Source organism: Salmo trutta, chromosome 1, assembly GCF_901001165.1.
Source record: "Salmo trutta chromosome 1, fSalTru1.1, whole genome shotgun sequence".
Classification (NCBI taxonomy): Eukaryota; Metazoa; Chordata; class Actinopteri; order Salmoniformes; family Salmonidae; genus Salmo; species Salmo trutta.
Genome location: NC_042957.1, coordinates 69,713,780 through 69,740,961, shown reverse-complemented (window position 1 = coordinate 69,740,961; position 27,182 = coordinate 69,713,780). Strand labels below are relative to the sequence as shown.

At 47.0% G+C, this 27,182-nt stretch overlaps 1 protein-coding gene across 3 annotated transcripts in view; it reads left to right on the top strand.

Annotated features, from left to right (window-relative positions):
• Positions 1–27,182, top strand: part of LOC115206430 (CREB-binding protein) — an 84,148-nt gene that overhangs the window by 7,175 nt on the left and 49,791 nt on the right. For all 3 annotated transcript variants that reach the window (XM_029773447.1, XM_029773437.1, XM_029773428.1), the window contains exon 2: positions 22,935–23,509. In XM_029773447.1, the coding sequence (XP_029629307.1) occupies positions 22,935–23,509 (575 nt within the window). The remainder of the gene's footprint in view (positions 1–22,934; positions 23,510–27,182) is intronic.

The window sequence follows — 27,182 nt, the reverse complement described above, 5'->3', positions numbered from 1 at the left end:
ACATAATCACTAGTTAACTACACATGGTTGATGATATTACTAGTTTATCTAACGTGTCCTGCGTTGCATATGATCGATGCGGTGCCTGTTAATTTTCATTGAATCACAGCCTACTTCGACAAACGGGTGTTGATTTAACAAGCGCATTTGCGAAAAAAGTACTGTCGTTGCACCAATGTACCGAACCATAAACATCAATGCCTAACAGGAATATTTAGACTTAGGCAACCGTTAGATAAAATACGGAACGGTTCCGTATGTCACTGAAAGAAAAATACTTTTTGTTTTCGAGATGATAGTTTCCAGATTCGACCATATTAATGACCCAAGGCTCATATTTCTGTGTGTTTATTATATTATAATTAAGTCTATGATTTGATAGAGCAGTGTGACTGAGCGGTGGTTGGCAGCAGCAGGCTCGTAAGCATTCATTCAAACAGCCCTTCGCTGTGCTTCAAGCATTGCACTTTTTATGACTTCAACCTGGGTGGGTATAATTTGTGGAACGTTCCAACAGGAATCTATTCCAAAAACGTAGTAAATAACAAGGTTTCCAAAAAACAACGCATACAAAGTTGTATAGCGGCAGAATAAGATACCTGGTAGGGAGTGGTCTATTTCATTGTGTTTTTCACTCGTCACGTTTATTCCGAAAAATGTCTGTCCTCACATGTCTGTTTGCCTATGGACAAACATTAAGAATAAGCTACGTGGTGAGTTGATGCCTATTCGGCAGCTAGTTAGCTAGGTTTGTATGCGTTGCTACTTTACATTTACATTTAAGTCATTTAGCAGACGCTCTTATCCAGAGCGACTTACAAATTGGTGCATTCACCTTATGATATCCAGTGGAACAACCACTTTACAATAGTGCATCTAAATCTTTTGGGGGGGGGGTTAGAAGGATTACTTTATCCTATCCCAGGTATTCCTTAAAGAGGTGGGGTTTCAGGTGTCTCCGGAAGGTGGTGATTGACTCCGCTGTCCTGGCGTCGTGAGGGAGCTTGTTCCACCATTGGGGTGCCAGAGCAGCGAACAGTTTTGACTGGGCTGAGCGGGAACTGTGCTTCCTCAGAGGTAGGGAGGCGAGCAGGCCAGAGGTGGATGAACGCAGTGCCCTTGTTTGGGTGTAGGGCCTGATCCGAGCCTGAAGGTACGGAGGTGCCGTTCCTCTCACAGCTCCGTAGGCAAGCACCACGGACTTGTAGCGGATGCCAGCTTCAACTGGAAGCCAGTGGAGAGAGCGGAGGAGCGGGGTGACGTGAGAGAACTTGGGAAGGTTGAACACCAGACGGGCTGCGGCGTTCTGGCTGAGTTGTAGGGGTTTAATGGCACAGGCAGGGAGCCCAGCCAACAGCGAGTTGCAGTAATCCAGACGGGAGATGACAAGTGCCTGGACTAGGACCTGCGCCGCTTCCTGTGTGAGGCAGGGTCGTACTCTGCGAATGTAGAGCATGAACCTACAGGATCGGGTCACCGCCTTGATGTTAGTGGAGAACGACAGGGTGTTGTCCAGGGTCACGCCAAGGTTCTTAGCACTCCGGGAGGAGGACACAAGGGAGTTGTCAACCGTGATGGTGAGATCATGGAACGGGCAGTCCTTCCCGGGAGGAAGAGCAGCTCCGTCTTGCCGAGGTTCAGCTTGAGGTGGTGAGCCGTCATCCACACTGATATGTCTGCCAGACATGCAGAGATGCGATTCGCCACCTGGTTATCAGAAGGGGGAAAGGAGAAGATTAATTGTGTGTCGTCTGCGTAGCAATGATAGGAGAGACCATGTGAGGATATGACCGAGCCAAGTGACTTGGTGTATAGTGAGAATAGGAGAGGGCCTAGAACAGAGCCCTGGGGGACACCAGTGGTGAGAGCACGTGGTGCGGAGACAGATTCTCGCCACGCCACCTGGTAGGAGCGACCTGTCAGGTAGGACGCAATCCAAGCGTGGGCCGCGCCGGAGATGCCCAGCTCGGAGAGGGTGGAGAGGAGGATATGATGGTTCACAGTATCAAAGGCAGCAGATGGGTCTAGAAGGATGAGAGCAGAGGAGAGAGAGTTAGCTTTAGCAGTGCGGAGAGCCTCCGTGACACAGAGAAGAGCAGTCTCAGTTGAATGCCCAGTCTTGAAACCTGACTGATTAGGATCAAGAAGGTCATTCTGAGAGAGATAGCAGGAGAGCTGGCCAAGTACGGCATGTTCAAGAGTTTTGGAGAGAAAAGAAAGAAGGGATACTGGTCTGTAGTTGTTGATATCGGAGGGATCGAGTGTAGGTTTTTTCAGAAGGGGTGCAACTCTCGCTCTCTTGAAGACGGAAGGGACGTAGCCAGCGGTCAAGGATGAGTTGATGAGCGAGGTGAGGTAGGGGAGAAGGACTCCGGAAATGGTCTGGAGAAGAGAGGAGGGGATAGGGTCAAGTGGGCAGGTTGTTGGGCGGCCGGCCGTCACGAGACGCGATATTTCATCTGGAGAGAGAGGGGAGAAAGAGGTCAAAGCACAGGGTAGGGCAGTGTGAGCAGGACCAGCGGTGTCGTTTGGCTTAGCAAACGAGGATCGTATATCATCAGCCTTCTTTTCAAAATGGTTGACGAAGTCATCCGCAGAGAGAGAGGAGGGGGGAGGGGGAGGAGGATTCAGGAGGGAGGAGAAGGTAGCAAAGAGCTTCCTAGGGTTAAGAGGCAGATGCATGGAATTTAGAGTGGTAGAAAGTGGCTTTAGCAGCAGAGACAGAAGAGGAAAATGTAGAGAGGAGGGCGTGAAAGGATGCCAGGTCCGCAGGGAGGCAAGTTTTCCTTCATTTCCGCTCGGCTGCCCGGAGCCCTGTTCTGTGAGCTCGCAGTGAGTCGTCGAGCCACGGCGCAGGAGTGGAGGACCGAGCCGGCCTGGAGGATAGGGGACATAGAAAATCAAAGAATGCAGAAAGGGAGGAGAGGAGGGTTGAGGAGGCAGAATCAGGAGATAGGTTGGAGAAGGTTTGAGCAGAGGGAAGAGATGATAGGATGGAAGAGGAGAGAGTAGCGGGAGAGAGAGAGCGAAGGTTGGGACGGCGAAATACCATCCGAGTAGGGGCAGAGTGAGAAGTGTTGGATGAGAGCGAGAGGGAAAAGGATACAAGGTAGTGGTCGGAGACTTGGAGGGGAGTTGCAATGAGATTAGTGGAAGAACAGCATCTAGTAAAGATGAGTTCAAGCCTATTGCCTGCCTTGTGAGTAGGGGGGGAAGGTGAGAGGGTGAGGTCAAAAGAGGAGAGGAGTGGAAAGAAGGAGGCAGAGAGGAATGAGTCAAAGGTAGACGTGGGGAGGTTAAAGTCACCCAGAACTGTGAGAGGTGAGCCATCCTCAGGGAAGGAACTTATCAAGGCATCAAGCTCATTGATGAACTCTCCAAGGGAACCTGGAGGGCGATAAATGATAAGGATGTTAAGCTTGAAAGGGCTGGTAACTGTGACTGCATGGAATTCAAATGAGGAGATAGACAGATGGGTCAGGGGAGAAAGAATGTCCACTTGGGAGAGATGAGGATTCCAGTGTCACCACCCCGCTGGCTCGATGCTCTAGGGGTATGCGAGAACACGTAGGCAGACGAGGAGAGAGCAGTAGGAGTAGCAGTGTTATCTGTGGTAATCCATGTTTCCGTCAGCGCCAGGAAGTCTAGGGACTGGAGGGTAGCATAGGCTGAGACGAACTCAGCCTTGTTGGCCGCAGACCGGCAGTTCCAGAGGCTGCCGGAGACCTGGAACTCCACGTGGGTCGTGCGCGCTGGGACCACCAGGTTAGAGTGGCAGCGGCCACGCGGTGTGAAGCGTTTGTATGGCCTGTGCAGAGGGGAGAGAACAGGGATAGACAGACACATAGTTGACAAGCTACAGAAGAGGCTACGCTAATGCAAAGGAGATTGGAATGACAAGTGGACTACACGTCTCGAATGTTCAGAAAGTTAAGCTTACGTTGCGAAAATCTTATTGACTAAAATGAGAAATGCTAGCTAACTAACACAACACTACACTAATCAAGTCGTTCCGTTGTAATGTAATAGTTTCTACAGTGCTGCTAGTCGGTAGAGGTTGGCTATTATACAAAAGCAACTTTGTAGCTAGCTAACATAACACTAATCAAGACGTTCCTTTGTAATGTATTTAGTTTCTACAATGCTGCTCGTCGGTAATAGTTGGCTGGGTATGGAACAATGGCGTCGCGGGGGACGGAAATAGCTGGCTAGCTAACCTAGCTAACCTCGATAATTACTAAACTACACAATTATCAACCTTTGACAAAGACAGCTATGTAGCTAGCTAGCTAACACTGCACTAGTCAAATCGTTCCGTTGTAATGTAATAGTTTCTACAGTGCTGCTAGTCGGTAGAGGTTGGCTATTATACAAAAGCAACTTTGTATGCGTTGTTGGTTGGCAACCTTTTCCTTTACGTTTTTTGGAACAGATTCCTGTTGGAACGTTCCACAAATTATACCCACCCCTTGAAGCCTATCAACCTCCAAGATTAGGCTGGTGTAACCGATGTGAAATGGCTAGCTAGTTAGCCGGGTGCACGCTAATAGCATTTCAAACATCACTCGCTCTGAGACTTGGAGTAGTTTTTTCCCTTCCTCTACATGGGTAACGCTGCTTCGAGGGTGGCTGTTGTCGATGTGTTCCTGGTTTGAGCCCAGGTAGAGGCGAGGAGAGGGACGGAAGCTATACTGTTACACTGGCAATACTAAAGTGCCTATAAGAACATCCAATAGTCAAAGGTATATGAAATACAAATCGTATAGAGAGAAATGGTCCTATAATTCCTATAATAACTACAACCTAAAACATCTTACCTGGGAATATTGAAGACTCATGTTAAAAGGAACCACTAGCTTTCATATGTTCTCATGTTCTGAGCAAGGAACTTAAACATTAGCTTTCTTACATGGCACATATTGCACTTTTACTTTCTTCTCCAACACTTTGTTTTGCATTATTTAAACCAAATTGAACATGTTTCATTATTTATTTGAGGCTAAATTGATTTTATTGATGTATTATATTAAGTTAAAATAAGTCTTCATTCAGTATTGTTGTAATTGTCATTATATATAAAAAAATTGAAAATAATTGTCCGGTTAATTGGTAGCAGCTTTTTTGGTCCTCCAATAATCGGTATCGGCGTTGAAAAATCATAATCTGTCGACCTCTACAGCAAACACACACACACACACACACACACACACACACAAATCCTCTCTAATAGCCCAGCACCACACTCACTCACCAACTTCTCAGCGATACATGGCATAGTGTGCCACAGACCTGCTTTCCTTTGAAGTTGTGAACTGGCACAGGGTCCTGAGTACACTGAGAAGATTTAGAGCCACAGATTGCGGATGGCAGCAGAGACAAAAAAGGGTTTTGTCTGACTTGAAAAAGCCCAATTCCCAGAAATTCCTCAAGCAGACCTGTGAAAAGAGCAGATTCCTTTCCTCACTCCCACTCACTCCTTCTCGCTCCCACTCAGCCCTGGAGAAAATGATGCCGGGAGGGAGGGTTATGAGGAGAGAGGAGAAGGCTGCTCTCTCTTGGAAGTGTTGAAGATGAATAGATAACCTGTATGAATGGATTTGTGATGGGTTAGTGTTTTTGACAGGCTAGAACTCTCCTCAGGAAGTCAAAACCTATCTAGCTAGACTGTGTCCCACACTCTGGATCTTTATTTGTTTAGAAAATTATCAATGCTGAATAGCGTTTTCCTGCTTAGCCACAAATGAAACCATACATCTTCTTTCTCACAATTTTGGCCCGATTTAGCCTATAGCAGTGGTTCTCAATCCTGGTCCTGGGGACCCAAAGAGGTGCAAAACATTTTTTTTGTCGCCATTGCACTACACACCTAATTTCAAATCATCAAAGCCTGATGGTGAGTTGATGATTTGAATCAGGTGTGTAGTGCTAAGGCAAAAACAAAAAATGCGCAGCCCTTTGGGTTCCCCAGGACCAGGATTGAGAACCACTGGCAAATAGTAAATGGATTCACTGCATAAAAGCATAGTGTGTGTTGTCATGGGTTTGGCTGGCTCAAGTCATGTTTCTGAGTCCCATTATTACTGTGGTAGACCACAAACGCACGCTTTGCTCTGCCCCTCCCAGCCCTACAGAGCACCTTACAGCCTGTCAGCCAGTGTAGGCGGGACGGCTGTCTCGGGTTTGATGTGAGTCTTAATGTGTGACATTATGCCGTGTGTGTTTGATCCATGGATGCCAGCCAATGTCTGTTTTGATCGGTACGCCAGTGGTTGTGTTCACTGTGTGTTGGTGCCCGTCTTGAGAAATTGGCTCCAGACAAGTATTCTTCAGGCACATTGCTTACCTAGTGGGTGTTCTCTCCTCCACCCGGGCTCGGTGAATGGGCACCAACCCCTGGGTGGGTGAGCATTATTCCACCCATGTTAGCATTAGTGTACATACAGCCAAGCGTAAAAACACTGCCTTCAGTTCCACCCGCTTCAGGGGAAACGGGGGAACGGTCCCAGGCGGTGCGCTCGCTGTGAGGGTTAATGTATCTGCTGAAGTGGAACTGATTAGAATGGGATGGTGGGGTGAAGGGGGCACTACTGCAGATGTCCCCCCAAAATAGGAGTGGGACCAACGGAGCCCTGCTGCACAGTATGGTTGTGGGCGGTATCCAGATTTCCGTACCGTTTTACATTATTACTAGCTGTGCACACAAGGGGTGCTATTTCCCAAGCTAGCCACCTTTAGCTACCAAGTTAGCAAACCAATTGAATAGTTGGAGAAAATGCATTTGGCACATCTTAGGTAGTTAACTTATAAGATATTCAGTTGGCAAACAGCAGGGGTCACATTCAGTTTAAGAAATCTGCATTTTCAAGCATTTCACCTGCATTTTTATATTGAAAGTCAAGTGTTTTTTTGCATCAATAAAGTGATAAGGGGTGGGCAACTACTTTTTCTAAACACAAAATACATTAGTGCCACTATAGTTTTCATCAGATGACAACAGAAGTGCAATGCTATTTGCTTAGCAATCAAATTTATTTATAAAGCCCTTCTTACATCAGCTGATGTCACAAAGTGCTGTACAGACACCCAGCCTTAAACAGCAAGCAATGCAGGTGTAGAAGCACGGTAGCTAGGAAAAACTCCCTAGAAAGGCCAGAACCTAGGAAAAACCTAGAGAGGAACCAGGCTCTGAGGGCTGGCCAGTCCTCTTCTGGCTGTGCCGGGTGGAGATTATAACAGAACATGGCCAAGATGTTCAAATATTCATAGATGACCAGCAGGGTCTAATAATAATAATCAGTGGTTGTAGAGGGTGCAACAGGTCAGCACCTCAGGAGTAAATGTAAATGTCAGTTGGCCTTTCATAGCCGATCATTCAGAGTATCTCTACCGCTTCTGCTGTTTCTAGAGAGTTGAAAACAGCAGGTCTGGGACAAGGTAGCACATCCGGTGAACAGGTCAGGGTTCCATAGCCGCAGGCAGCACAGTTGAAACTGGAGCAGCAGCATGGCCAGGTGGACTGGGGACTGCAAGGAGTCATCAGGCCAGGTAGTCCTGAGGCATGGTCCTAGGGCTCAGGTCCTCCGAGAGAGAAAGAGAGAATTAGAGAGAGCATACTTAAATTCACACAGGACACAGGATAAGGCAGGAGAAATACTCCAGATATAACAGACTGACCCTCGCCCCCGACACAAACTACTGCAGCATAAATACTGGAGGCTGAGACAGGAGGGGTCGGGAGACACTGTGGCCCCGTCCGACGATACCCCCGGACAGGGCCAAACAGGCTGGATATAACCCCACCCACTTTGCCAAAGCACAGCCCCCAGACCACTAGAGGGATATCTTCAACCACCAACTTACCATCCTGAGACGGTAGCAGCCACACTTTAGTAAATTAGCTATCTTATAATGTAAAAGCTTGGTACTTTTTGCAGTAATGATGGGTTGCCATCATATTTCTAATGTTTATCATAGAAAAAATGTAGCCAGCTACATTTCCTGATGTTTTGCCTGAAGTTAATCTTGCATTTGAGCTTAATACCAAAAAGTATCAGAAAAGTAGCCTACACATCAGTCAGAGAACTATCTGGTGATCTAATGATGAGCACAAAGATTTTTCATTCGAGTGGAGAAGTGCAATTGAAGCATGAAATTAGTCCTTTGACATTAATGATTTGGAGTGAACCCTGACTAAAGCCGAGAAGAATTTACAATAAGAATAATTTTAGAACTGCGTTTAGCAAGATATATCTTTCGGCGTTTATTTACCCCTTTCTGCATGAAAAACAGAATCCTGGATTAACTTCACCCCAGATTAGTAGTGAATTTATCACGTTTGCTCCATGTGCTCTTTGTGACTGGCTCAATTGAATTTTTGTGTGCTTAAAATGCCCAATCCTCTCCCTCACCTCTATCCTCCTAACACCTCATCTCTTCCTCTCCCTCTCCTCTCCACCCCACCACTCCTCACCTCTCCCTCCCCTCTGTTCTCCTCTGAACAGTCTTGGTCTGCAGGGTGCTAATACTCTCTGATGTGAAACAGGCAGGATTTTGCCGATCAGCGTGGGCATTTTTCATTTAAACCTGAGTCTGTCTGATAAAGGGCTGCGGGAGAAAAAAACAGTCACCTCTGCAGCTCAGACCTCCTCTCAAAGACTGCTTAGTTTAACCCTGTCTCAGATTGTTCTCCCCTCGTTTTTCTTGAATGGCTGGCTGTGGTTTGTTCATAAAGACGATTCAGCAAATGGATTGCAGCGTGCCACTAATTCTCCACATCTTGAAGTCATCACACCTCAGTATTATAAAGCGCAGTATTAAAGTTTTTACACCACAGTCTCTCTCCAATCAAAGCTGAACAAACAAACTGGGACGACTGGTCTCCCCCCTCCATTTTTGAAATTTGGCGTTAAATGTGATTTTAAAGGAAAGCATACCAGACTGGTGAGGTGTAGGTGTCCTCTTAAATTAGCTCTCGCTGTGTGCGTGTGTGTGCGTGTGTGTGTGTGTGTGTGTGTGTGTGTGTGTGCGCGCGCGGCGTTGTCTTTTAACTGACACATAAAGGTCCCAATATCTCTGATAGATTCTGACCATTGTAGCTGGTGATTGATTTGTTACTTGTCAGATGCATGGAAGAAATATACAAATCAAATCATTGACCATCAAATTATATTGGTCACATACACATGGTTAGCAGATGTTAATGCGGGTGTAGGGAAATGCTTGTGCTTCTAGTTCCGACAGTGCAGTAATATCTAACAATTCCACAACAACTACCTAATACACACAAATCTAAAGGGATGGAATAAGCATATGTGCATATAAATATATGGATGAGCGATGACCGAGCAACATAGGCAAGATGCAATAGATGGTATAAAATACAGTATATACATATGAGATGAGTAATGTAAGATGTGGAATTATTTAAAGTAACTAGTGATACATTTATTAAAGTGGCCAATGGTTTGAGTCTGTATGTAGGCTGCAGCCTCTCTGTGCTAGTGATGGCTGTTTAACCTGTTTGGGATAGGGGGCAGTATTGAGAATTTTGGAAAAAATATGTGCCCATTTTTAACTGCCTCCTACACCAACTCAGAAGCTAGAATATGCATATTATTATTCAGGTTTGGATAGAAAACACTCTGAATTTTCTAAAACTGTTTGAATGGTGTCTGTGAGTATAACAGAACTCCTATGGCAGGCAAAAACCTGACAAGGTTTCATGCAGCAAGTACCCTGTCTGACAAGGAGTCGTGCGTCTTGCATCTGTTTATTGAAAAGTAAGGATCTTAGCTGTAACGTGACAATTCCCAGGGCTCCGATAGGCTCTCAGAACCCGGGAAATACCTGAAGGTTGACGAGGCAGCCTCAGGCTGAAACATATTATCGCCTTTGGTAAGTGGCGGATCAGAGGACCATTGAATGAGGCGCGTGCACGATTCGCTCCTGAGGAGAAATTTAATTCGGCTGTTTAGGCTCAATGCATATTCCCGGTCGGAATATTATCGCTTTTCTACGAGATAAATGGCATAAAAATTGGTTTTAAACAGCGGTTGACATGCTTCGAAGTACGGTAATGGAATATTTAGAAATTTTTTGTCACGCCAATGCGCCATGCGCGAGACCGTGATGTTGCATTCTGATAGTGTCTAGAACTCACGAACAAAACGTCGCTGTTTGGATATAACGATGGATTATTTGGGACCAAACCAACATTTGTTATTGAAGTGCAGTTTCCGTACTAGGCGGTGATGCAGTCCGACAGGATGCGCTCAATTGTGCATCTGTAAAGGTGACAAGTCAAATTTACTTCAGCCTACTGAGGTTGAAGAGGCACTGTTGCACCTTCTTCACCACGCTGTCTGTGTGCGTGGACCATTTCAGTTTGTCTGTGATGTGTACGCCGAGGAACTTAACTTTCCACCTTCTCCACTGATGTCTCGTCGATGTGGTTAGGGGGGTGATCCCTCTGCTGTTTCCTGAAGTCCACGATCATCTCCTTTTGTTTTGTTGACATTGAGTGAGAGGTTGTTTTCCTGACACCACACTCCGAGGGCCCTCACCACCTCCCTGTAGGCTGTCTCGTCGTTGTTGGTAATCAAGCCCACTACTGTTGTGTCGTCTGGAAACTTGATGATTGCGTTGGAGGCGTGCATGGCCACGCAGTCATGGGTGAACAGGGAGTACAGGAGGGGGCTGAGCACGCACCCTTGTGGGGCCCCAGTGTTGAGGATCAACAGAGTGGAGATGTTGTTTCCTACCTTCACCAGCTTGGGGCGGCCCGTCAAAGTCCAGGACCCAATTTCCCAGGGTGGGTTTGAGACCCAGGGCCTCAAGCTTAATGATGCGCTTGGAGGACACTATGGTGCTGAATGCTGGTCAAATCAGGTGGTTTTTATTTGCAGTAGGCTTAAACTTGAATATGGATGTTTGTCCTGCTTTTTCAATTTAGTTCAAAAGAAAATAAAAGTTTATATTAGGCAAAAGTTTATATTAGGCAAATGTTTATTAGATTTTTTTCTTAAGTCTTGGCCCCACTGTTTGCTCTCTGAGCCAAGCTAGCTAAGAGCTGTGTGTGGTTGAGGTATTGGTAACACACGTCACTAACTGCACAGTGTTTATCCCCCCTTGCCTGGTAACCTTTTGGGAGAACCGTGTGTGTGTGTGCAGGCCTGTGTGTGAAAGCGAGGTCTTAGCTAGGCTTGGAGACTCACATTGCTCCATCCCCTTTGACTGGCGCTGAATACTGCGCCGCCAGCAGCTAATTGACCGTTCAGGCGTACGCTGCTGCTGAGGCGGCCGTGGTGGCTTCTGCATGCTAAATTCTCCCGGCTGTGTGTAGTCTGAACCTTTAAATCTAATCAGTCCCATTAGCACCACGATCTATGTCTTTTTCTCCCTTCCCCTCCGCTGCCTGAGTCGGCTGTCAGGAGCTAGAGGAAGGATTTGCCTGACCCCTTAGGCACAGATAGGAACAGTTTACCCTCTCCAAATTCTAACTGTAACTGGTGGGAATGCCAAACTGCCCTAAGGTCAGTGTCAGTAGGGGCGAGTCAGGATCCCTCAGAAGGGATGATACTGAGGGATATTGGCAGGTACACAAACACACTGAGTTCTTCTCAACTCTCCTGCTCAGACCAATGCATTTGAGGCCTCTCATTTCAGGCTTAGCTTCACTAGACTATCTGCTGTCATAGTCTACCTCAGCCTTGTTGCATGTCTGTTTCAGTGAAGCTGAACTAGAGAAGTCTCATTCTAACCCGGCTTGAGTCCAGGCAGATCAATAGGCAGGGCAAATAAAGCCTGTCAGTGGAGTATGGCTGAGGCTCAGGTGTTTTAATGGAGCCGTGGCTGAGGAGAGTGTCTCTCTAACCTGTCTGTGGACTGGTGTCTCCCTCTCTCTGACCGGTCTGTGGACTGGTGTCTCCCTCTCTCTGACCGGTCTGTGGACTGGTGTCTCCCTCTCTCTGACCGGTCTGTGGACCAGAGTGTCTCCCTCTCTCTGACCGGTCTGTGGACTGGTGTCTCCCTCTCTCTGACCGGTCTGTGGACCAGAGTGTCTCCCTCTCTCTGACCGGTCTGTGGACTGGTGTCTCCCTCTCTCTGACCGGTCTGTGGACCAGAGTGTCTCCCTCTCTCTGACCGGTCTGTGGACCAGAGTGTCTCCCTCTCTCTGACCGGTCTGTGGACCAGAGTGTCTCCCTCTCTCTGACCGGTCTGTGGACCAGAGTGTCTCCCTCTCTCTGACCGGTCTGTGGACCAGAGTGTCTCCCTCTCTCTGACCGGTCTGTGGACCAGAGTGTCTCCCTCTCTCTGACCGGTCTGTGGACCAGAGTGTCTCCCTCTCTCTGACCGGTCTGTGGACCAGAGTGTCTCCCTCTCTCTGACCGGTCTGTGGACCAGAGTGTCTCCCTCTCTCTGACCGGTCTGTGGACCAGAGTGTCTCCCTCTCTCTGACCGGTCTGTGGACCAGAGTGTCTCCCTCTCTCTGACCGGTCTGTGGACCAGAGTGTCTCCCTCTCTCTGACCGGTCTGTGGACCAGAGTGTCTCCCTCTCTCTGACCGGTCTGTGGACCAGAGTGTCTCCCTCTCTCTGACCGGTCTGTGGACCAGAGTGTCTCTCTCTCTCTGACCGGTCTGTTGTCTGTGGATCAGAGTCTCAGCCTGCGTGCTAAAACCTGACTGTTTTTACCTCTCAGGTTGTAGTGTGTCTAACAGAGGATGTTCAGCTTCAGTCGTAACAAAGACCAGGGTGAGTCATCATGTCGTGGCCCAGCCGATGCACTTCAGCTTATAGAACCTTGAGGACTCTCAGGAATTTTTTTGATGACTCAAAATGTCAAAGTATTTTCAAATCGTTCTCCTTTTATGTCCCGCCTGGCAGCACTTGGCATTCTGCTGTCTCCTGGATGGTTTTTGGCTTCTCGCCCATGGAACTTTAAAAATAAATGGTTGTCAGATGGATGAATGGTCTATCAGAATGCTGGTACTACAGCTGGTCTCTCTTTCTGTTAGTCACATCTCCTGGTCTCGCTCTCTATACATGCTCAGTCTGTTACAGGACTGACTGCTGTTACTAGACATGGTGTCTGAGACACAGGTGCTTGCCTTCATGGGATATGCACATATTGTATAGACCTAGTAGAAATATCTCTTCCCATTCAGGGGTCCTCTGTAGCTCAGTTGGTGGAGCATGGCGCTTGCAATGCCAGGAACATGGGTTCAATTCCCGGGACCACCTATGACTAAGTCTTTTTGGAAAAAAGTGTCTATTAAATGGCAATTATTGATATTATTATTCAGTGACTGTCGGCCAAATTAAAAAAGGGGTTAAGTAGTGTCAAGCTCAACCGCTAAACTGACCATAAATCTTCATTCGAGTTCTCTGACAGCACTGGTCTCTCTCACTAACAGACTATCCCATTACAACCTTGCAACCTGTTCAGGCGCTCCCACCCTGGAAGAGGGAGGATCTCTCCAACTTGAGAACCTGACAGTCAAGGCACTGCGCTGGGCGTGCGACGGTTTGCCTCATGCCATTGTTATCTTTTTCTGAGTGTGCACACACACCCTTACGTGCAGGACCTTGACATGAGCATGTGATTTGGACTCTAGGCCTCATTAGTGCTCTCTCTATTTGTGTGTGTGTGTGCTGTGTTTACTCAGCGCTCAGAGTTCATTCCTCCCAAAGGCCCTAGCCAGCCACAAGAATGCTCCCTGCTGCTCTGGCGACTGGAGAGGAGGGAAGCCCATAGCCCAGGCTCTTGTATGGCAGTCACCCTTTTCTGCATACACGCAGTTCCCCTCAACGCTCTGGTCAGTCCAGCCCTGGGCCGGGTTCACTTGGTCGAAAATGCTCCAACTGAGTGAAAGAGGGAGGTGCTATATGAATATGAACTTGTCCAATATGTTTTTTGGTTTTGTTTTCATTATCCATTGCAAAACGTTTTGCTACCGGGTGCCCAAATGAACACGACCCAGGCCTCAGAGCCGATTCATTTCAGGCACAGCTTCACTATGTGACTGACTTCTCACTGCTGTCAGACACAACAAGGCCAGAGTTGTCATGAAGTGGTTCAACTGTTCCCTTGGAGAACCTCCTCACCTACTCAACCCCTCTTCAGCACTACTACAGTTAATGAGGCATGGTCTTGTTAGCCTATTAGTTGAAACACAGTGCAACCTCTCCCCTCACAGACATGTATGACACACAAACAACTTCCTAACGGATACAGTAAAGTCATTGTCGTTGTCATGTATCAGTTATTGTTGGGGTATACAGCTGTTATTGCAGCAGAGGGACAGTAATGTGTTGGGGCTGTGGAGTTGGGATGGTAAGGTGTGAGAATAGGCTACACTGCAGGGTGTCTGTTAGCCCTTAATAGCTGGCTTTTGCAACCCCCAAAAATTATAATGGATAAAGAAAATGGGCACTGGCCAATTGTCTGGAAGAAAAAAAAATCCCATTGCAAAATAATGCTTTTTAGCCTCTTCATTGATGGAAATACAAGTCCATGTAAATACATTTGACCGGTCATGCTGATCGGTCTATAGGTTAATTTGCATAATTTTGTGGAATTAAATTGGCACGTGTTTTTAGGCGTTATGTATCTTATTTATCACACGAGCACTTGCGAAGTGCGGGTTGACTCAATCTGCAGTCCCCCGCGGTTATATCTACAGGGTGTGCATAGGCCAACCCCTCTTATACACTACTGCTACACTCTGTTCATCATATATGTATAGTCACTTTAACCATACCCACATGTACATACTACCTCAATCAGCCTGACTAACCGCTGTCTGTATATAGCCTCGCTACTGTATATAGCCTCGCTACTGTATATAGCCTCGCTACTGTATATAGCCTCGCTACTGTATATAGCCTGTCTTTTTACTGTTGTTTTTATTTCTTTACCTACCTATTGTTCACCTAATACCTTTTTTGCACTATTGGTTAGAGCCTGTAAGTAAGCATTTCACTGTACGGTTGTATTCGGCGCACGTGACAAATAAACTTTGATTTGGATGTGTTGAATAAAGAGAAACCATTACTTAAAAAATACTTAAATATATAATAATTTAGCAATTTATATAGGCTACGTTGAGCTTTTTCTTTCATTATTTTAGGCTTTCTGGTAAATAAAAAGGGAGGGACAGAAAAGTAATGTTTGGAAAATATTTGGTGAGGTGATAAAAGGATGATGGCAGTGCTGGCTTTGTTATGTGAGATGATTGTGAGACACTATACAAAGTAAATAGTCACAAGACGGACTTCAAATAGTCCTATGGCATGTCAAGGGAACTGTAGTCTGCTGTATAGATGGGTTAAATGGAAACTGAAATCTGGACAACAAGCCAGAATAACCTGTTTTTATGATAATACTAGTCCTGTTTGAATCGACATCCCCTGTGTTTTTAGAGAAATGTCAGTTATACTTGTGTTGCTTGCGGTTTGAGCAAGAAAACAATAACTGATTTGATAAATTGAACGAAGTCCTGTGCATAGCTTACATATGAAGGGCTTACATGCAACCCTTGCTGTTAATAGATCACAAAGCAGCATACAACCGGGCTAAACGTTTGGAACAAGTTCACTTTCTCATCCATAGCCTAAAAACGCATATCAAATGCAAGTTAGTTGTTTAGCTCACATCTGTAGGCTGAGGGCATGTAGGACGTCTTCTACTGTGGATCGCTAAAATAACCTAATGATTATGTTCACACTTCCTCAATTCAAATATTATGGCGACACTATCCCAAGGATGGTTTGGTATGGTTTAGAAACTTGGGAACCAAGCTGGAGTTATCAGTGTAGCCTGTCATCGCCTGGACTTGTTGAATATCAACACGCATAGAAAAAAACTTTCAGACTCCCATCAACTGTAAAAAAAAAAAAAAAATAAGAAAAAAAAAGACAATTAAAAAAAAGTTACAATTACAGGTGACAGTTTGGAGAAAAAAACCATATTGAATCATCCTCTGGAATAATGGGCATTCTGGGGTATTAAATACATAACCAACGTTCTGTGGTAATAGTGGGTCCTGTGCAAATAGCGCTATAGCCTTACTAATAACTCCTGCAGAATTAAGTATTTCTTGCAGTCAAATTATTCACCAAATGTAGGCCAAAAAAATAGCATCTTGAGAGAATGCAATGCTCAGATATGATCTGTAGAAGGGCTGTATCATCTGTAGAAGGGCTGATTTGAGTATTTCAACCACACACAATATGCATCTAAGCCCAACTGAAACCTTATTAGAAACACGTTGGGTCGTTTTCACAGCTTTTTCTTTGCGACCGGTCAAATTGATGTAATTTGAACATTTTGCACAGAATCTTTTTTTTCTGCTTTATTGTATTTCCTCCACAGTCCCTAAACGTCTTTGCTCCGCAAAAGATGACCGAGATCTTTACCGGACGTCAACTAGATTTGAAGCACTCATTCTATTGATCTATTAAATTATTCTGTTGAACAAGGGTTTATTTGGTCTTCTAGGGTAACATATGTCTATAATTAGATACACGTAGCTTCTCTTTTGTCAAGTTGACTAACAAATAGCCTAGGGCTGGGCGATATGGACCAAAAGTCATATCCCGATATATTTAGGCTGAATATCGATATAAGATATATATCCCGATATTTTTTCCGCAAAGTGAGAGCAAATGTTCAGTCAAAGTCAAAGCCAGATATGACATGTCTCAAGTAGTTTTATTGAAACCGGCTATTTCAGTGAACAGTTGAAAAATCAAATGAATAAATAATGAACAGGGCTCTTCACCTGGTTCAGATTAAATGCTCAGCTGTTCAAATAACAATAGCATGTAAACATAAACACTGTATAACAACAGGAGTACCTTTTTTGAAATCAAAGCTCCATAAGGTGCCTGACTTCAGTGTACATTTGTGGCAGTGCTTCTCGTGCAAAGTAGTTGCGACTGGGAAGCTCATATCTCGGGTCCATAGTTTTCAGTAGCTTTTTGAATCAGACTTGTTCCACAGTTGCAACAGGGACCATATCTTTAACAATGTGATAGGACACCGCTTTAGTTATAGTACACCACTTGCCAATTTTCTTTTCATAAGGCACACTGCGGGAAAATGAAGTTTGCAGTGAGCTTTGTTTCGGGGCTGGAGCGTTTTCGGGTTGTCGACGGCTTGCGGCTGGGGCTTCTGCAGCGCGCAGTTTCACACACTCTTCGTATTGCAGTTTGTGCCACTGTTTTAGGTGGTGAAAAAGATTTGTAGTGCTTCCACCCCTGGCTGGAACTTTTTTATGGCACTGCCTACATATAACGTGATTTTGTTGCTCATCTGATACTTTGAATCCGAACCATCTCCAAATTACTGGGCCAATGCTTTTTCTTTTACTAACCAATTCCTCCTCCAAACTCTCCGCAGACGCTGTTGCTTCCTCCATGTTTGTTGAAGTGTCTGTTCCTGCCCCTCCCCCCTCTGTGCATGAAAGAGGAGGCGCGGGGAGCAGCGCAGAGAGCTCCGGGTCTGCAGCTTGCTTGGAGCAAGGATCAAAGCGCAAATTTCAACTATATCGATATATGCGAAATGGTCTAATTTCATATCACATTTAAAATATATCGATATATTTTTTTTATATCGATATATTGCCCAGCCCTAAAATAGCCTACCAAATTGTCTAAATCAGGCAAAACAATATCCTGCACTCCATCAGAAAATCGTGTTGCAGTCTGACTGTAGCCTGGAGTGCATTTTTCTATATTTGTGTGTTAGGGTTGGGTGTGGGCCTGAGATTTTCACTTTATCACATATAGTCGGGTGGTTGTAGATAGGTTATTAGCTATTGGGTGCGGGTGAACAAACAGCTGACCCATGCACCACTAACACGCGCAGCTTACAGATTCAGAACCTAAGAAGAAAATCTGTGTGAGAGCTGCTGCTACAACTCCTCCAACATATCCTTCGTTGCTGCTGGAGTGCAACGTGCTTTTATAAGCCCAATCATTGCCCAACAATTCTAAGTACAATTGCTTGTTAACAGTTTTGATGGCCATGATTTAAAAAAATATACGATGGTAATTGAAGCACGCTTTTCAATTCGCCATTCAAATGCACAGGCAACGATAGGCAGGCTTCAGTGCATCACACAGCACTTTGCAATGAGCATTGCAGTATGCATTTTAAAAACTTACTTAATTGTTTGAAACCTGAACGTTTTATCAGGCATGTCTTACCTTGCTTTAAAGTACCCTATAGTGTAATTTCACCTCAAAATATATACTATTTAATAAATATAGTACTTAACATAGCTTTTGAACCAAACCTTTTTCTAACAATGAGTTAGACATGAGGAATCCAATGAAACGGTCCAAAGTCACCTCTGGACCCCCCACACCCCTTGCCAATTCCTCCCCAACAACAACTATATATAATCAGTTCTCTGTCAGACAAGTAGTATAGAGCTGTGGCTCGGACTATTGCGTCATCCTATGTAACGTATTCTCAGTAAAATAAAAAATCCTGTTAAGAGAAATTAGTAATTGATATCGTTAGGTTTATTTTTGCGTCATACATCCTTATATTACCAGGTTCTGACCACTAGATGGAGTTGTTCCTGCTATTAGGTGAACACTGAAATGTATTCTCAGTGAATATTTATTTCTCTGGTAAGAGAAATTAGTAATTGAACTTGTTAGGTGTATGTCCCATCCTACATCCTGGTATTACAAGGTTCTGACCTCTGACAGATATCATTCTGAGCACCGTGGGTGGACGCCCTAATTGGGTTACGCACCCAATGCACATGGGTCCGGTAAATGTAAAAATGTTAGGTACATTTAAAATGCTGCCAGTCAAATGTCAGGCGCCACATTCTCCCAGTGGAAACCCAGGTACATGGCTAGGCTATTTTTAGGAATTGCCTTGGGAGCTCTATGCAGTGAACAAGGGGAGCAGAAACACACACACACACACACACACACACACACACACACACACACACACACACAGAGTCTTGGCACAGCTTCCAAGCAGACTGCAGTTCTTCAGTCCTAGATTCGCATGTGGGCCACACTCCAGCAGCAGAGAGAAGAGGAAGGGGTAGATTAAGCTAGCATCTCCAGCAGCTGGGATTGTGTGTCGGGCTGTGTAGGTTGTGTGTGTGTGTCGGGCTGTGTAGGTTGTGTGTGTGTGTCGGGCTGTGTAGGTTGTGTGTGTCGGGCTGTGTAGGTTGTGTGTGTGTGTGTCGGGCTGTGTAGGTTGTGTGTGTGTGTGTGTGTGTGTGTGTCGGGCTGTGTAGGTTGTGTGTGTGTGTGTGTCGGGCTGTGTAGGTTGTGTGTGTGTGTGTGTCGGGCTGTGTAGGTTGTGTGTGTGTGTGTGTGTCGGGCTGTGTAGGTTGTGTGCGTGTGTGTGTGTCGGGCTGTGTAGGTTGTGTGCGTGTGTGTGTGTCGGGCTGTGTAGGTTGTGTGCGTGTGTGTGTGTCGGGCTGTGTAGGTTGTGTGCGTGTGTGTGTCGGGCTGTGTAGGTTGTGTGCGTGTGTGTCGGGCTGTGTAGGTTGTGTGCGTGTGTGTCGGGCTGTGTAGGTTGTGTGCGTGTGTGTCGGGCTGTGTAGGTTGTGTGCGTGTGTGTCGGGCTGTGTAGGTTGTGTGCGTGTGTGTCGGGCTGTGTAGGTTGTGTGCGTGTGTGTCGGGCTGTGTAGGTTGTGTGTGTGTGTGTCGGGCTGTGTAGGTTGTGTGTGTGTGTGTGTCGGGCTGTGTAGGTTGTGTGTGTGTGTGTGTGTGTGTCGGGCTGTGTAGGTTGTGTGTGTGTGTGTGTCGGGCTGTGTAGGTTGTGTGTGTGTGTGTGTCGGGCTGTGTAGGTTGTGTGTGTGTGTGTGTGTCGGGCTGTGTAGGTTGTGTGCGTGTGTGTGTGTCGGGCTGTGTAGGTTGTGTGCGTGTGTGTGTGTCGGGCTGTGTAGGTTGTGTGCGTGTGTGTGTGTCGGGCTGTGTAGGTTGTGTGCGTGTGTGTGTGTCGGGCTGTGTAGGTTGTGTGCGTGTGTGTGTGTCGGGCTGTGTAGGTTGTGTGCGTGTGTGTGTGTCGGGCTGTGTAGGTTGTGTGCGTGTGTGTCGGGCTGTGTAGGTTGTGTGCGTGTGTGTCGGGCTGTGTAGGTTGTGTGCGTGTGTGTCGGGCTGTGTAGGTTGTGTGCGTGTGTGTCGGGCTGTGTAGGTTGTGTGCGTGTGTGTCGGGCTGTGTAGGTTGTGTGCGTGTGTGTCGGGCTGTGTAGGTTGTGTGCGTGTGTGTCGGGCTGTGTAGGTTGTGTGCGTGTGTGTCGGGCTGTGTAGGTTGTGTGCGTGTGTGTCGGGCTGTGTAGGGTGTGTGTGTGTGTCGGGCTGTGTAGGGTGTGTGTGTGTGTCGGGCTGTGTAGGGTCATTCAGTATTGTTGTAATTGTCGTCATTACAAAAAAGAGAGAAATCGGCCGATTAATCGGCAGCAGGTTTTGGGGGGGGGGGGGGGTCTTCCAATAATCGGTATCGGCGTTGAAAAATCATAATCGGTCGACCTATGGTGTGTAGGGTGTGTGTGTGTGTGTGTAGGGGGTGTGTGTAGGGGGTGTGTGTAGGGGGTGTGTGTAGGGGGTGTGTGTGTGTGTGTAGGGGGTGTGGGTGTGTGGGGGTGGGGGTGTGTGTGTGTGTAGGGGGGGTGTGTGTGTGTGTAGGGGGGGTGTGTGTGTGTGTAGGGGGGGTGTGTGTGTGTGTAGGGGGGTGTGTGTGTGTAGGGGGGGGGGTGTGTGTAGGGGGGGGTGTGTGTGTGTAGGGGGGGTGTGGGGGGGTGTGTGTGTGTCTGTGGGGGTGTAGGGGGTGTGTGTGTGTAGGGGGGTGTGTGTAGGGGGGTGTGTGTGTGTGTAGGGGGTGTGTGTGTGTAGGGGGGGTGTGTGTGTAGGGGGGGTGTCTGTGGGGGTGTAGGGGGTGTCTGTGGGGGTGTAGGGTGTGTGTGTGTGTAGGGGGGTGTGTGTGTGTGTGTAGGGGGTGTGTGTGTGTGTGTGTGTGTGTAGGGGGTGTGTGTGTGTGTGTAGGGGGTGTGTGTGTAGGGGGTGTGTGTGTGTAGGGGGTGTGTGTGTGTGTGTGTGTGTAGGGGGTGTGTGTGTGTAGGGGGGGTGTGTGTGTAGGGGGGGTGTGTGTGTAGGGGGGGTGTGTGTAGGGGGTGTGTGTGTAGGGGGTGTGTGTGTGTGTGGGGGTGTGGGAGTGTGTGTGGGGGTGTGGGAGTGTGTGTGGGGGTGTGGGGGTGTGTGTGTGTGGGGGTGTGTGTGTGTAGGGGGTGTGTGTGTGTGTGTGTGTGTGTAGGGGGTGTGTGTGTGTGTAGGGGGTGTGTGTGTGTGTGTGTGTGTGTAGGGGGTGTGTGTAGGGGGTTTGTGTGTGTGGTGTGTGTGTAGGGGGGTGTGTAGGGTGTGTGTGTGTAGGGGGGGTGTGTGTGTTCGGTTTTTGTGTGTAGGGTGGGTGTGTAGTGTGTGTGTGTGTGTGTGTGTGTAGGGTGAGGGTGTGTGTGTAGGGGGGGTGTGTGTGTGTGTGGGGGGGTTGTGTGTGGTGTGTGTGTGTGTAGGGGGGGTGTGTGTGTTCGGTTTGGGTGTGTAGGGTGTGTGGGTGTGTGTGTGTGTGTGTGTAGGGGTGTGTGTGTGTAGGGGGGGTATGTGTGTAGGGGGGGTGTTTGTATGGGGGAGGGGTGTGTGTGTATAGGGGGTGGGTGTGTGTATAGGGGGTGGGTGTGTGTATAGGGGGTGGGTGTGTGTGTAGGGGGTAGGTGTGTGTGTGAGGGGGGGTGTGGGTGTGTAGGGGGTGTGTGTGTGTGTGAGGGGGGTGTGGGTGTGTAGGGGGTGTGTGTGTGTGTCGGGGGGTGTGTGTGTGTCGGGCTGTGTAGGGTGGGTGTGTGTGTCGGGCTGGGGTGTGTGTGTGTGTCGGGCTGTGTAGGTTGTCTCTGTGTGTGTGTGTGTGTGTGTGTGTGTGTGTGTGTAAGGGGGGTGTGTGTGTGGGGGGGGGGGTGTGTGTGTGTGTGTAGGGGGGTGTGTGTGTGTCGGGCTGTGCTGGTTGTGTGTGTCGGGCTGTGTAGGTTGTCTCTCTGTGTGTGTGTGTGTGTGTGTGTGTGTGTGTAAGGGGGGTGTGTGTGTGTGTGGGGGGGGTGGGTGTGTAGGGTGTGTGTGTGTAGGGGGGTGTGTGTGTGTCGGGCTGTGTAGGGTGGGTGTGTGTGTCGGGCTGTGCTGGTTGTGTGTGTCGGGCTGTGTAGGTTTTCTCTCTCTCTGTGTGTGTGTGTGTGTGTGTCGGGCTGTGTAGGTTGTGTGTTTGTTGTGTTCGTCAGTACTAAATGTGACTTTCAGTAAGGGTGTGTTTGTGTGTTGTGCAAAGGCATGACTGTTGTCCGTTCTGTTCCTGGACTATATTTGGACAATTGGTAACTTTTGACAGCCAGGCTAACACTGTCAGACAGGCTGATAGTAAACTGGTCTAAGCCTTTATCTCACTCTGACTGCCGTTTTGACGATCTGTGAATTGGATACTATTCTGTTCTGTGGGGACTTTCCCTTCATTTTAATGTTGACAGCAACAATTTGATTTTGACACTGCAGTCTTATTTTTTTTTTTGTAAAGCGTTGCATAGGTTGGATTATGACAGGTATAGAAGGTGTTTGTAGTGTAGAAATGGTTTTGATGGTAATTTGTTCATTTGTATGAGTGTTTTCCCTTTGTGGCTCAGTTGGTAGAGCATGGTGTTTGCAATGCCAGGGTTGTGGGTTCGATTCCCACGGGGGACCAGTACAAAAAAAATGCATGAAATGTATGCATTCACTACTGTAAGTCGCTCTGGATAAGAGCGACTAAAAATGTAAATGTAAAAATGTAAACAAGCATAGACAAATCATGACTGAAAGTTACTGAGAGAACAGGTGTAGAAACCACGCCTTCTAAACTACATTTATTTTCTCCCATTAGACCTGGTGTCGCTGTTTGACCTGGAGAATGACCTCCCAGACGAGCTGATCCCCAATGGGGACCTGGGTGGCCTGATGGGCATGCCCTCCAACGGTGCCCCTGGCGGGGGAGGAGGAATGCCTGGAGGAGGTCCCCGGGGCCTGGGCTCCATGGTCCCTGACGCTGCCGCCAAACACAAGCAGCTGTCTGAGCTCCTGAGAGCGGGCGGTGCTGGGTCCGGTGGCATGGGCCCCATGATGGGGAAAGTCCCCATGGGCCAGGGCTCGCCCAACCAAGCCCAGAAAGGAAGCCCCGCCAGCGGACAACAAGGCAACGGCTCCATGGCGGGCTTCAACCAGGCTATGATGAACAGCCATGGACATGGGATGCCGGGCCAGGTGATGAACGGGGCCCTGGGGCCGGCAGGACGGGGCAGGCTGGGGCTGCAGCAGTACCAGGTCCAGGCCATGCAGGGTGCTGGGGGGGGCGTGGGGCCGGGAGGCAGCGGTGTGCTGTCTGAGACTCTGGCTCAGGGAGGAGGGCAGATGGGAGCTCACAACACCATGAATGCCCAGCAGGCTAGCAACATGAATAAGGTGAGTGTTGGTGCATGTACTGTCTGTTTACTGTCTGGCTTCACTCGGGACCTAGGGTTTTGATTAGTCTGGTCAGGAAAACTCATTGCCTTATGATTTGTGATTGTAAAACTGGAGTAAATACATTGGTCATTTATACATACAGTACCGGTCAAGTTTGGACACATTTACTCATTCAAGGTTTTTTTTTAATTTTTACTATTTTCTACATTGTCGATTAATAATGAAGACATCAAAACTACGATGTAACACATATGGAATCATGTAGTAACCAAGAAATTGTTAAACAAATCAAAATATTCTTGATATTTGAGATTCTTCAAAGTATCCACCCTTTGCCTTGATGACAGCTTTTGCACACTCTTGGCATTCTCTCAACCAGCTTCACCTGGAATGCTTTTTCAACAGTCTTGAAGAAGTTCCCACTTATGCTGAGCACCTGTTGGCTGCTTTTCCTTCACTCTGCGGTCCAACTCATCCCAAACCATGTCAATTGGTGTTTAGGTCGGGTGATTGTGGAGGCCAGGTCATCTGATGCAGCACTTCCATCAGTCTCCTTCTTGGTCAAATAGCCTTTACACAGCCTGGAGGTGTGTTGGGTCATTGTCCTGTTGAAAAACAAATGATAGACCCACTAAGCGCAAACCAGATGGGATGGCGTATCGCTGCAGAATGCTGTGGTAGCCATGCTGGTTAAGTGTGCCTTGAATTCTAAATAAATCACTGACAGTGTCACCAGCAAAGCACCCCCACACCATCACACCTCCTCCATGCTTCACGGTGGGAACCACACATGCGGAGATAATCCGTTAATCTACTCTGCATCTCACAAAGACATGGCGGTTGGAACCAAAAATCGAATATTTGGACTCATCAGTCCAAAGGACAGATTTCCACCGGTGTAATGTTCATCGCTTGTGTTTCTTGGCCCAAGCAAGTCTCCTTTTCTTATTGGTGTCCTTTAGTAGTGGTTTCTTTGCAGCAACTCGACCATGAAGGCCTGATTCATGCAGTGTCCTCTGAACAGTTGTTGAGATGTGTCTGTTACTTGAAGTCTGAAGCATTTATTTGGGCTGCAATTTCTGAGGCTGGTAACTCTAATGAATTTATCCTCTGCAGCAGAGAACTCTGGATCTTCCTTTCCTGTGGCGGTCCTCATGAGAGCCAGTTTCATCATAGTGCTTGATGGTTTTTGCAACTGCATTTGAAGCTTTCAAAGTTCTTAATTTTCTGTCTTGCCATAATATGAGCTATCTTCTGTATACCACTCCTACCATGTCACAACAACTGATTGGCTCAAACACTAACTTTTAACAAGGCAAATATGTTAATTGAAATGCATTCCAGGTGACTACCTCATGAAGCTGGTTGAGAGAATGCCAAGAGTGTGCAAAGCTGTCATCAAGGCAAAGGCAAATAACTTTGAATAATCTGAAATATAAAATATAAAAATTTTTGGTTACATGATTCCATATGTGTTATTTCATAGTTTTGATGTCTTCACTATTATTCTACAATGTAGGAAATGGTACAAATAAAGAAAAGTTGTGTCCAAACTTTTGACTGGTACTGTATATATATCTTTTATTTCATTATATTCATCCAATCTTGACACAGATGGGAGTGGGAAATGATGTCCATGCTTTACGGTGTCCCATAGTCTTCCTGTGCTCTGGGAGCAATGCTTTCTAAATGGCTTGTTCATGGCATTGTCCGTTTTATGCGTACATCAGTACATCTGTCTGTTCAGATGGGAAGCTTGTTGTTGGTTTGGTGACAGAATCATCGGTACAGCTCTGGTATCCCTGCTCATATCACTGTTGAGCTATGAGATTCAAAGTAATGTCTCTGTTTGGAACAGGGATTCCCTGCTCATATAGACTGATCTCTTGATAATCACTGTGTGTGAGTGAGAATCAGTGTGAGTGTGCATTGTTCTTGTACTGATTGAGTGCTATAATCCCTGTTGGTCAGTCCATGTACACATGCATCTGTTGGTTTCTCTCTCTGATGCATCCTTGTCTCCCACCCACCATACGCACATCCATCTGTAAGCTTACCCTGGGATTGTTGGAGGAACAGGACACCCAGCTGGGGTGTTGAATACATCCCTCCAGGACAGCAGAAGTGACCTTTCATAGCATGTTAGGAGCACAGGCTGACCTCCGAAACAGTCTTTTCCAATAACGGGATTTTGCCTATAGCTACTGGAGTCCGAGGTCTCCATAGCGCATCAATGCTAACTTTATCTACTGGTGCCTGCTGTCTGCTCTAACAGAGGTCTCATATAGTGTATTGGGTGTATAGGTGTTCCCCTGCCTGTCTCGCTTGTAGGTGAGGCTAAAGCATGGAGAGTTAGGCCCATATAAATATATTTAATTTGAATTCTATGGTTGGGCCTGAAGCTTGGTATTTCATGAATATCCCATAGACAGGCCTACTATTTACCTGCTTCGAGTTGTTTTGGAATGTGGATATAAGTGGGTGAAGGGAGATTGTTTCTGCAAAGGAAACATACTGATGACAAGTCTAAGCATAGTAGTGTGTAGAGAAAGAGGAGCTTTATATGTTGATTGGTGAAAAGTGCGTAGTAGTTGTGTGGTAGTGCTAGTTTCAGGGATGTCAACTGGTCTTATCTGCTACTGTTGTGGCTTGACAGGAAACCAAGGGGAAACCAGCTTGCTAGTTCATACACACTCGACACATGCAGGCCGTCCCCACATAAAACAAACCCCCGGGCTCGCTGACACGCACTTGAGTGTCTAGCATTGCTTTCTTACACAATACTGACAGGAAGTAATATCATGTCTCCTGTTTTATGCAAATGTCCCATAGTTAGGCCCCAGCAACAGTAGCAGGGTCAACCCTGGGTGTATCTTCACCATCTAACCTACTGCCCGGAGAAAGAGGGATTTGAAGCTGTGGAGGATAGTGTGTACATGCCATGGTACATTGGTTAGGCTGTGGTTGCTAGATAAAACAGCTGTATCTGGCTCTGGCAGTATTGACATTGCACAGCTGCCACAAGACTAACGTGTGCTGCTGAAGTGTGGCAGACACCAGAGTGTCAGCCCAGCATTCTTAGTATCTGTATGAATCAGCAGCAGGTTTGGGGTCAATTCCATTCATTCAGACAGTAGACCAAACAAAAATCTTCATTCCAAATTTTTCTAATTGTGAAGAGAAAAGTAATTTCAGTGTACTTCCTGAATTGAAATAGAATTCATCCCCACCTTGATGAGCAGGCGTGCTTTACATACAGCACCCTCTCTAGCTAGAGGACACCTACTGTTGCCATTCACAGAGATGTGGTGGTCTGTGAGAATCAGTAGGACGGTTCAGTAGGACGGTTCAGTAGGACGGTTCAGTAGGACGGTTCAGTAGGACGGTTCAGTAGGACGGTTCAGTAGGACGGTTCAGTAGGACGGTTCAGTAGGACGGTTCAGTAGGACGGTTCAGTAGGACGGTTCAGTAGGACGGTTCAGTAGGACGGTTCAGTAGGACCGTTCAGTTGGACCGTTCAGTAGGACCGTTCAGTAGGCACAACAACATGAGACAACTTGTAGCAAAAAGAGGGGGAAGGGAAGTGCTGCTAAGGTAAACAATATTAGATTTTGGAAGACAGAAGGTGCTCTTTGGTTAAAGGGGTACATTGGTCATCAAAAGACAAGGA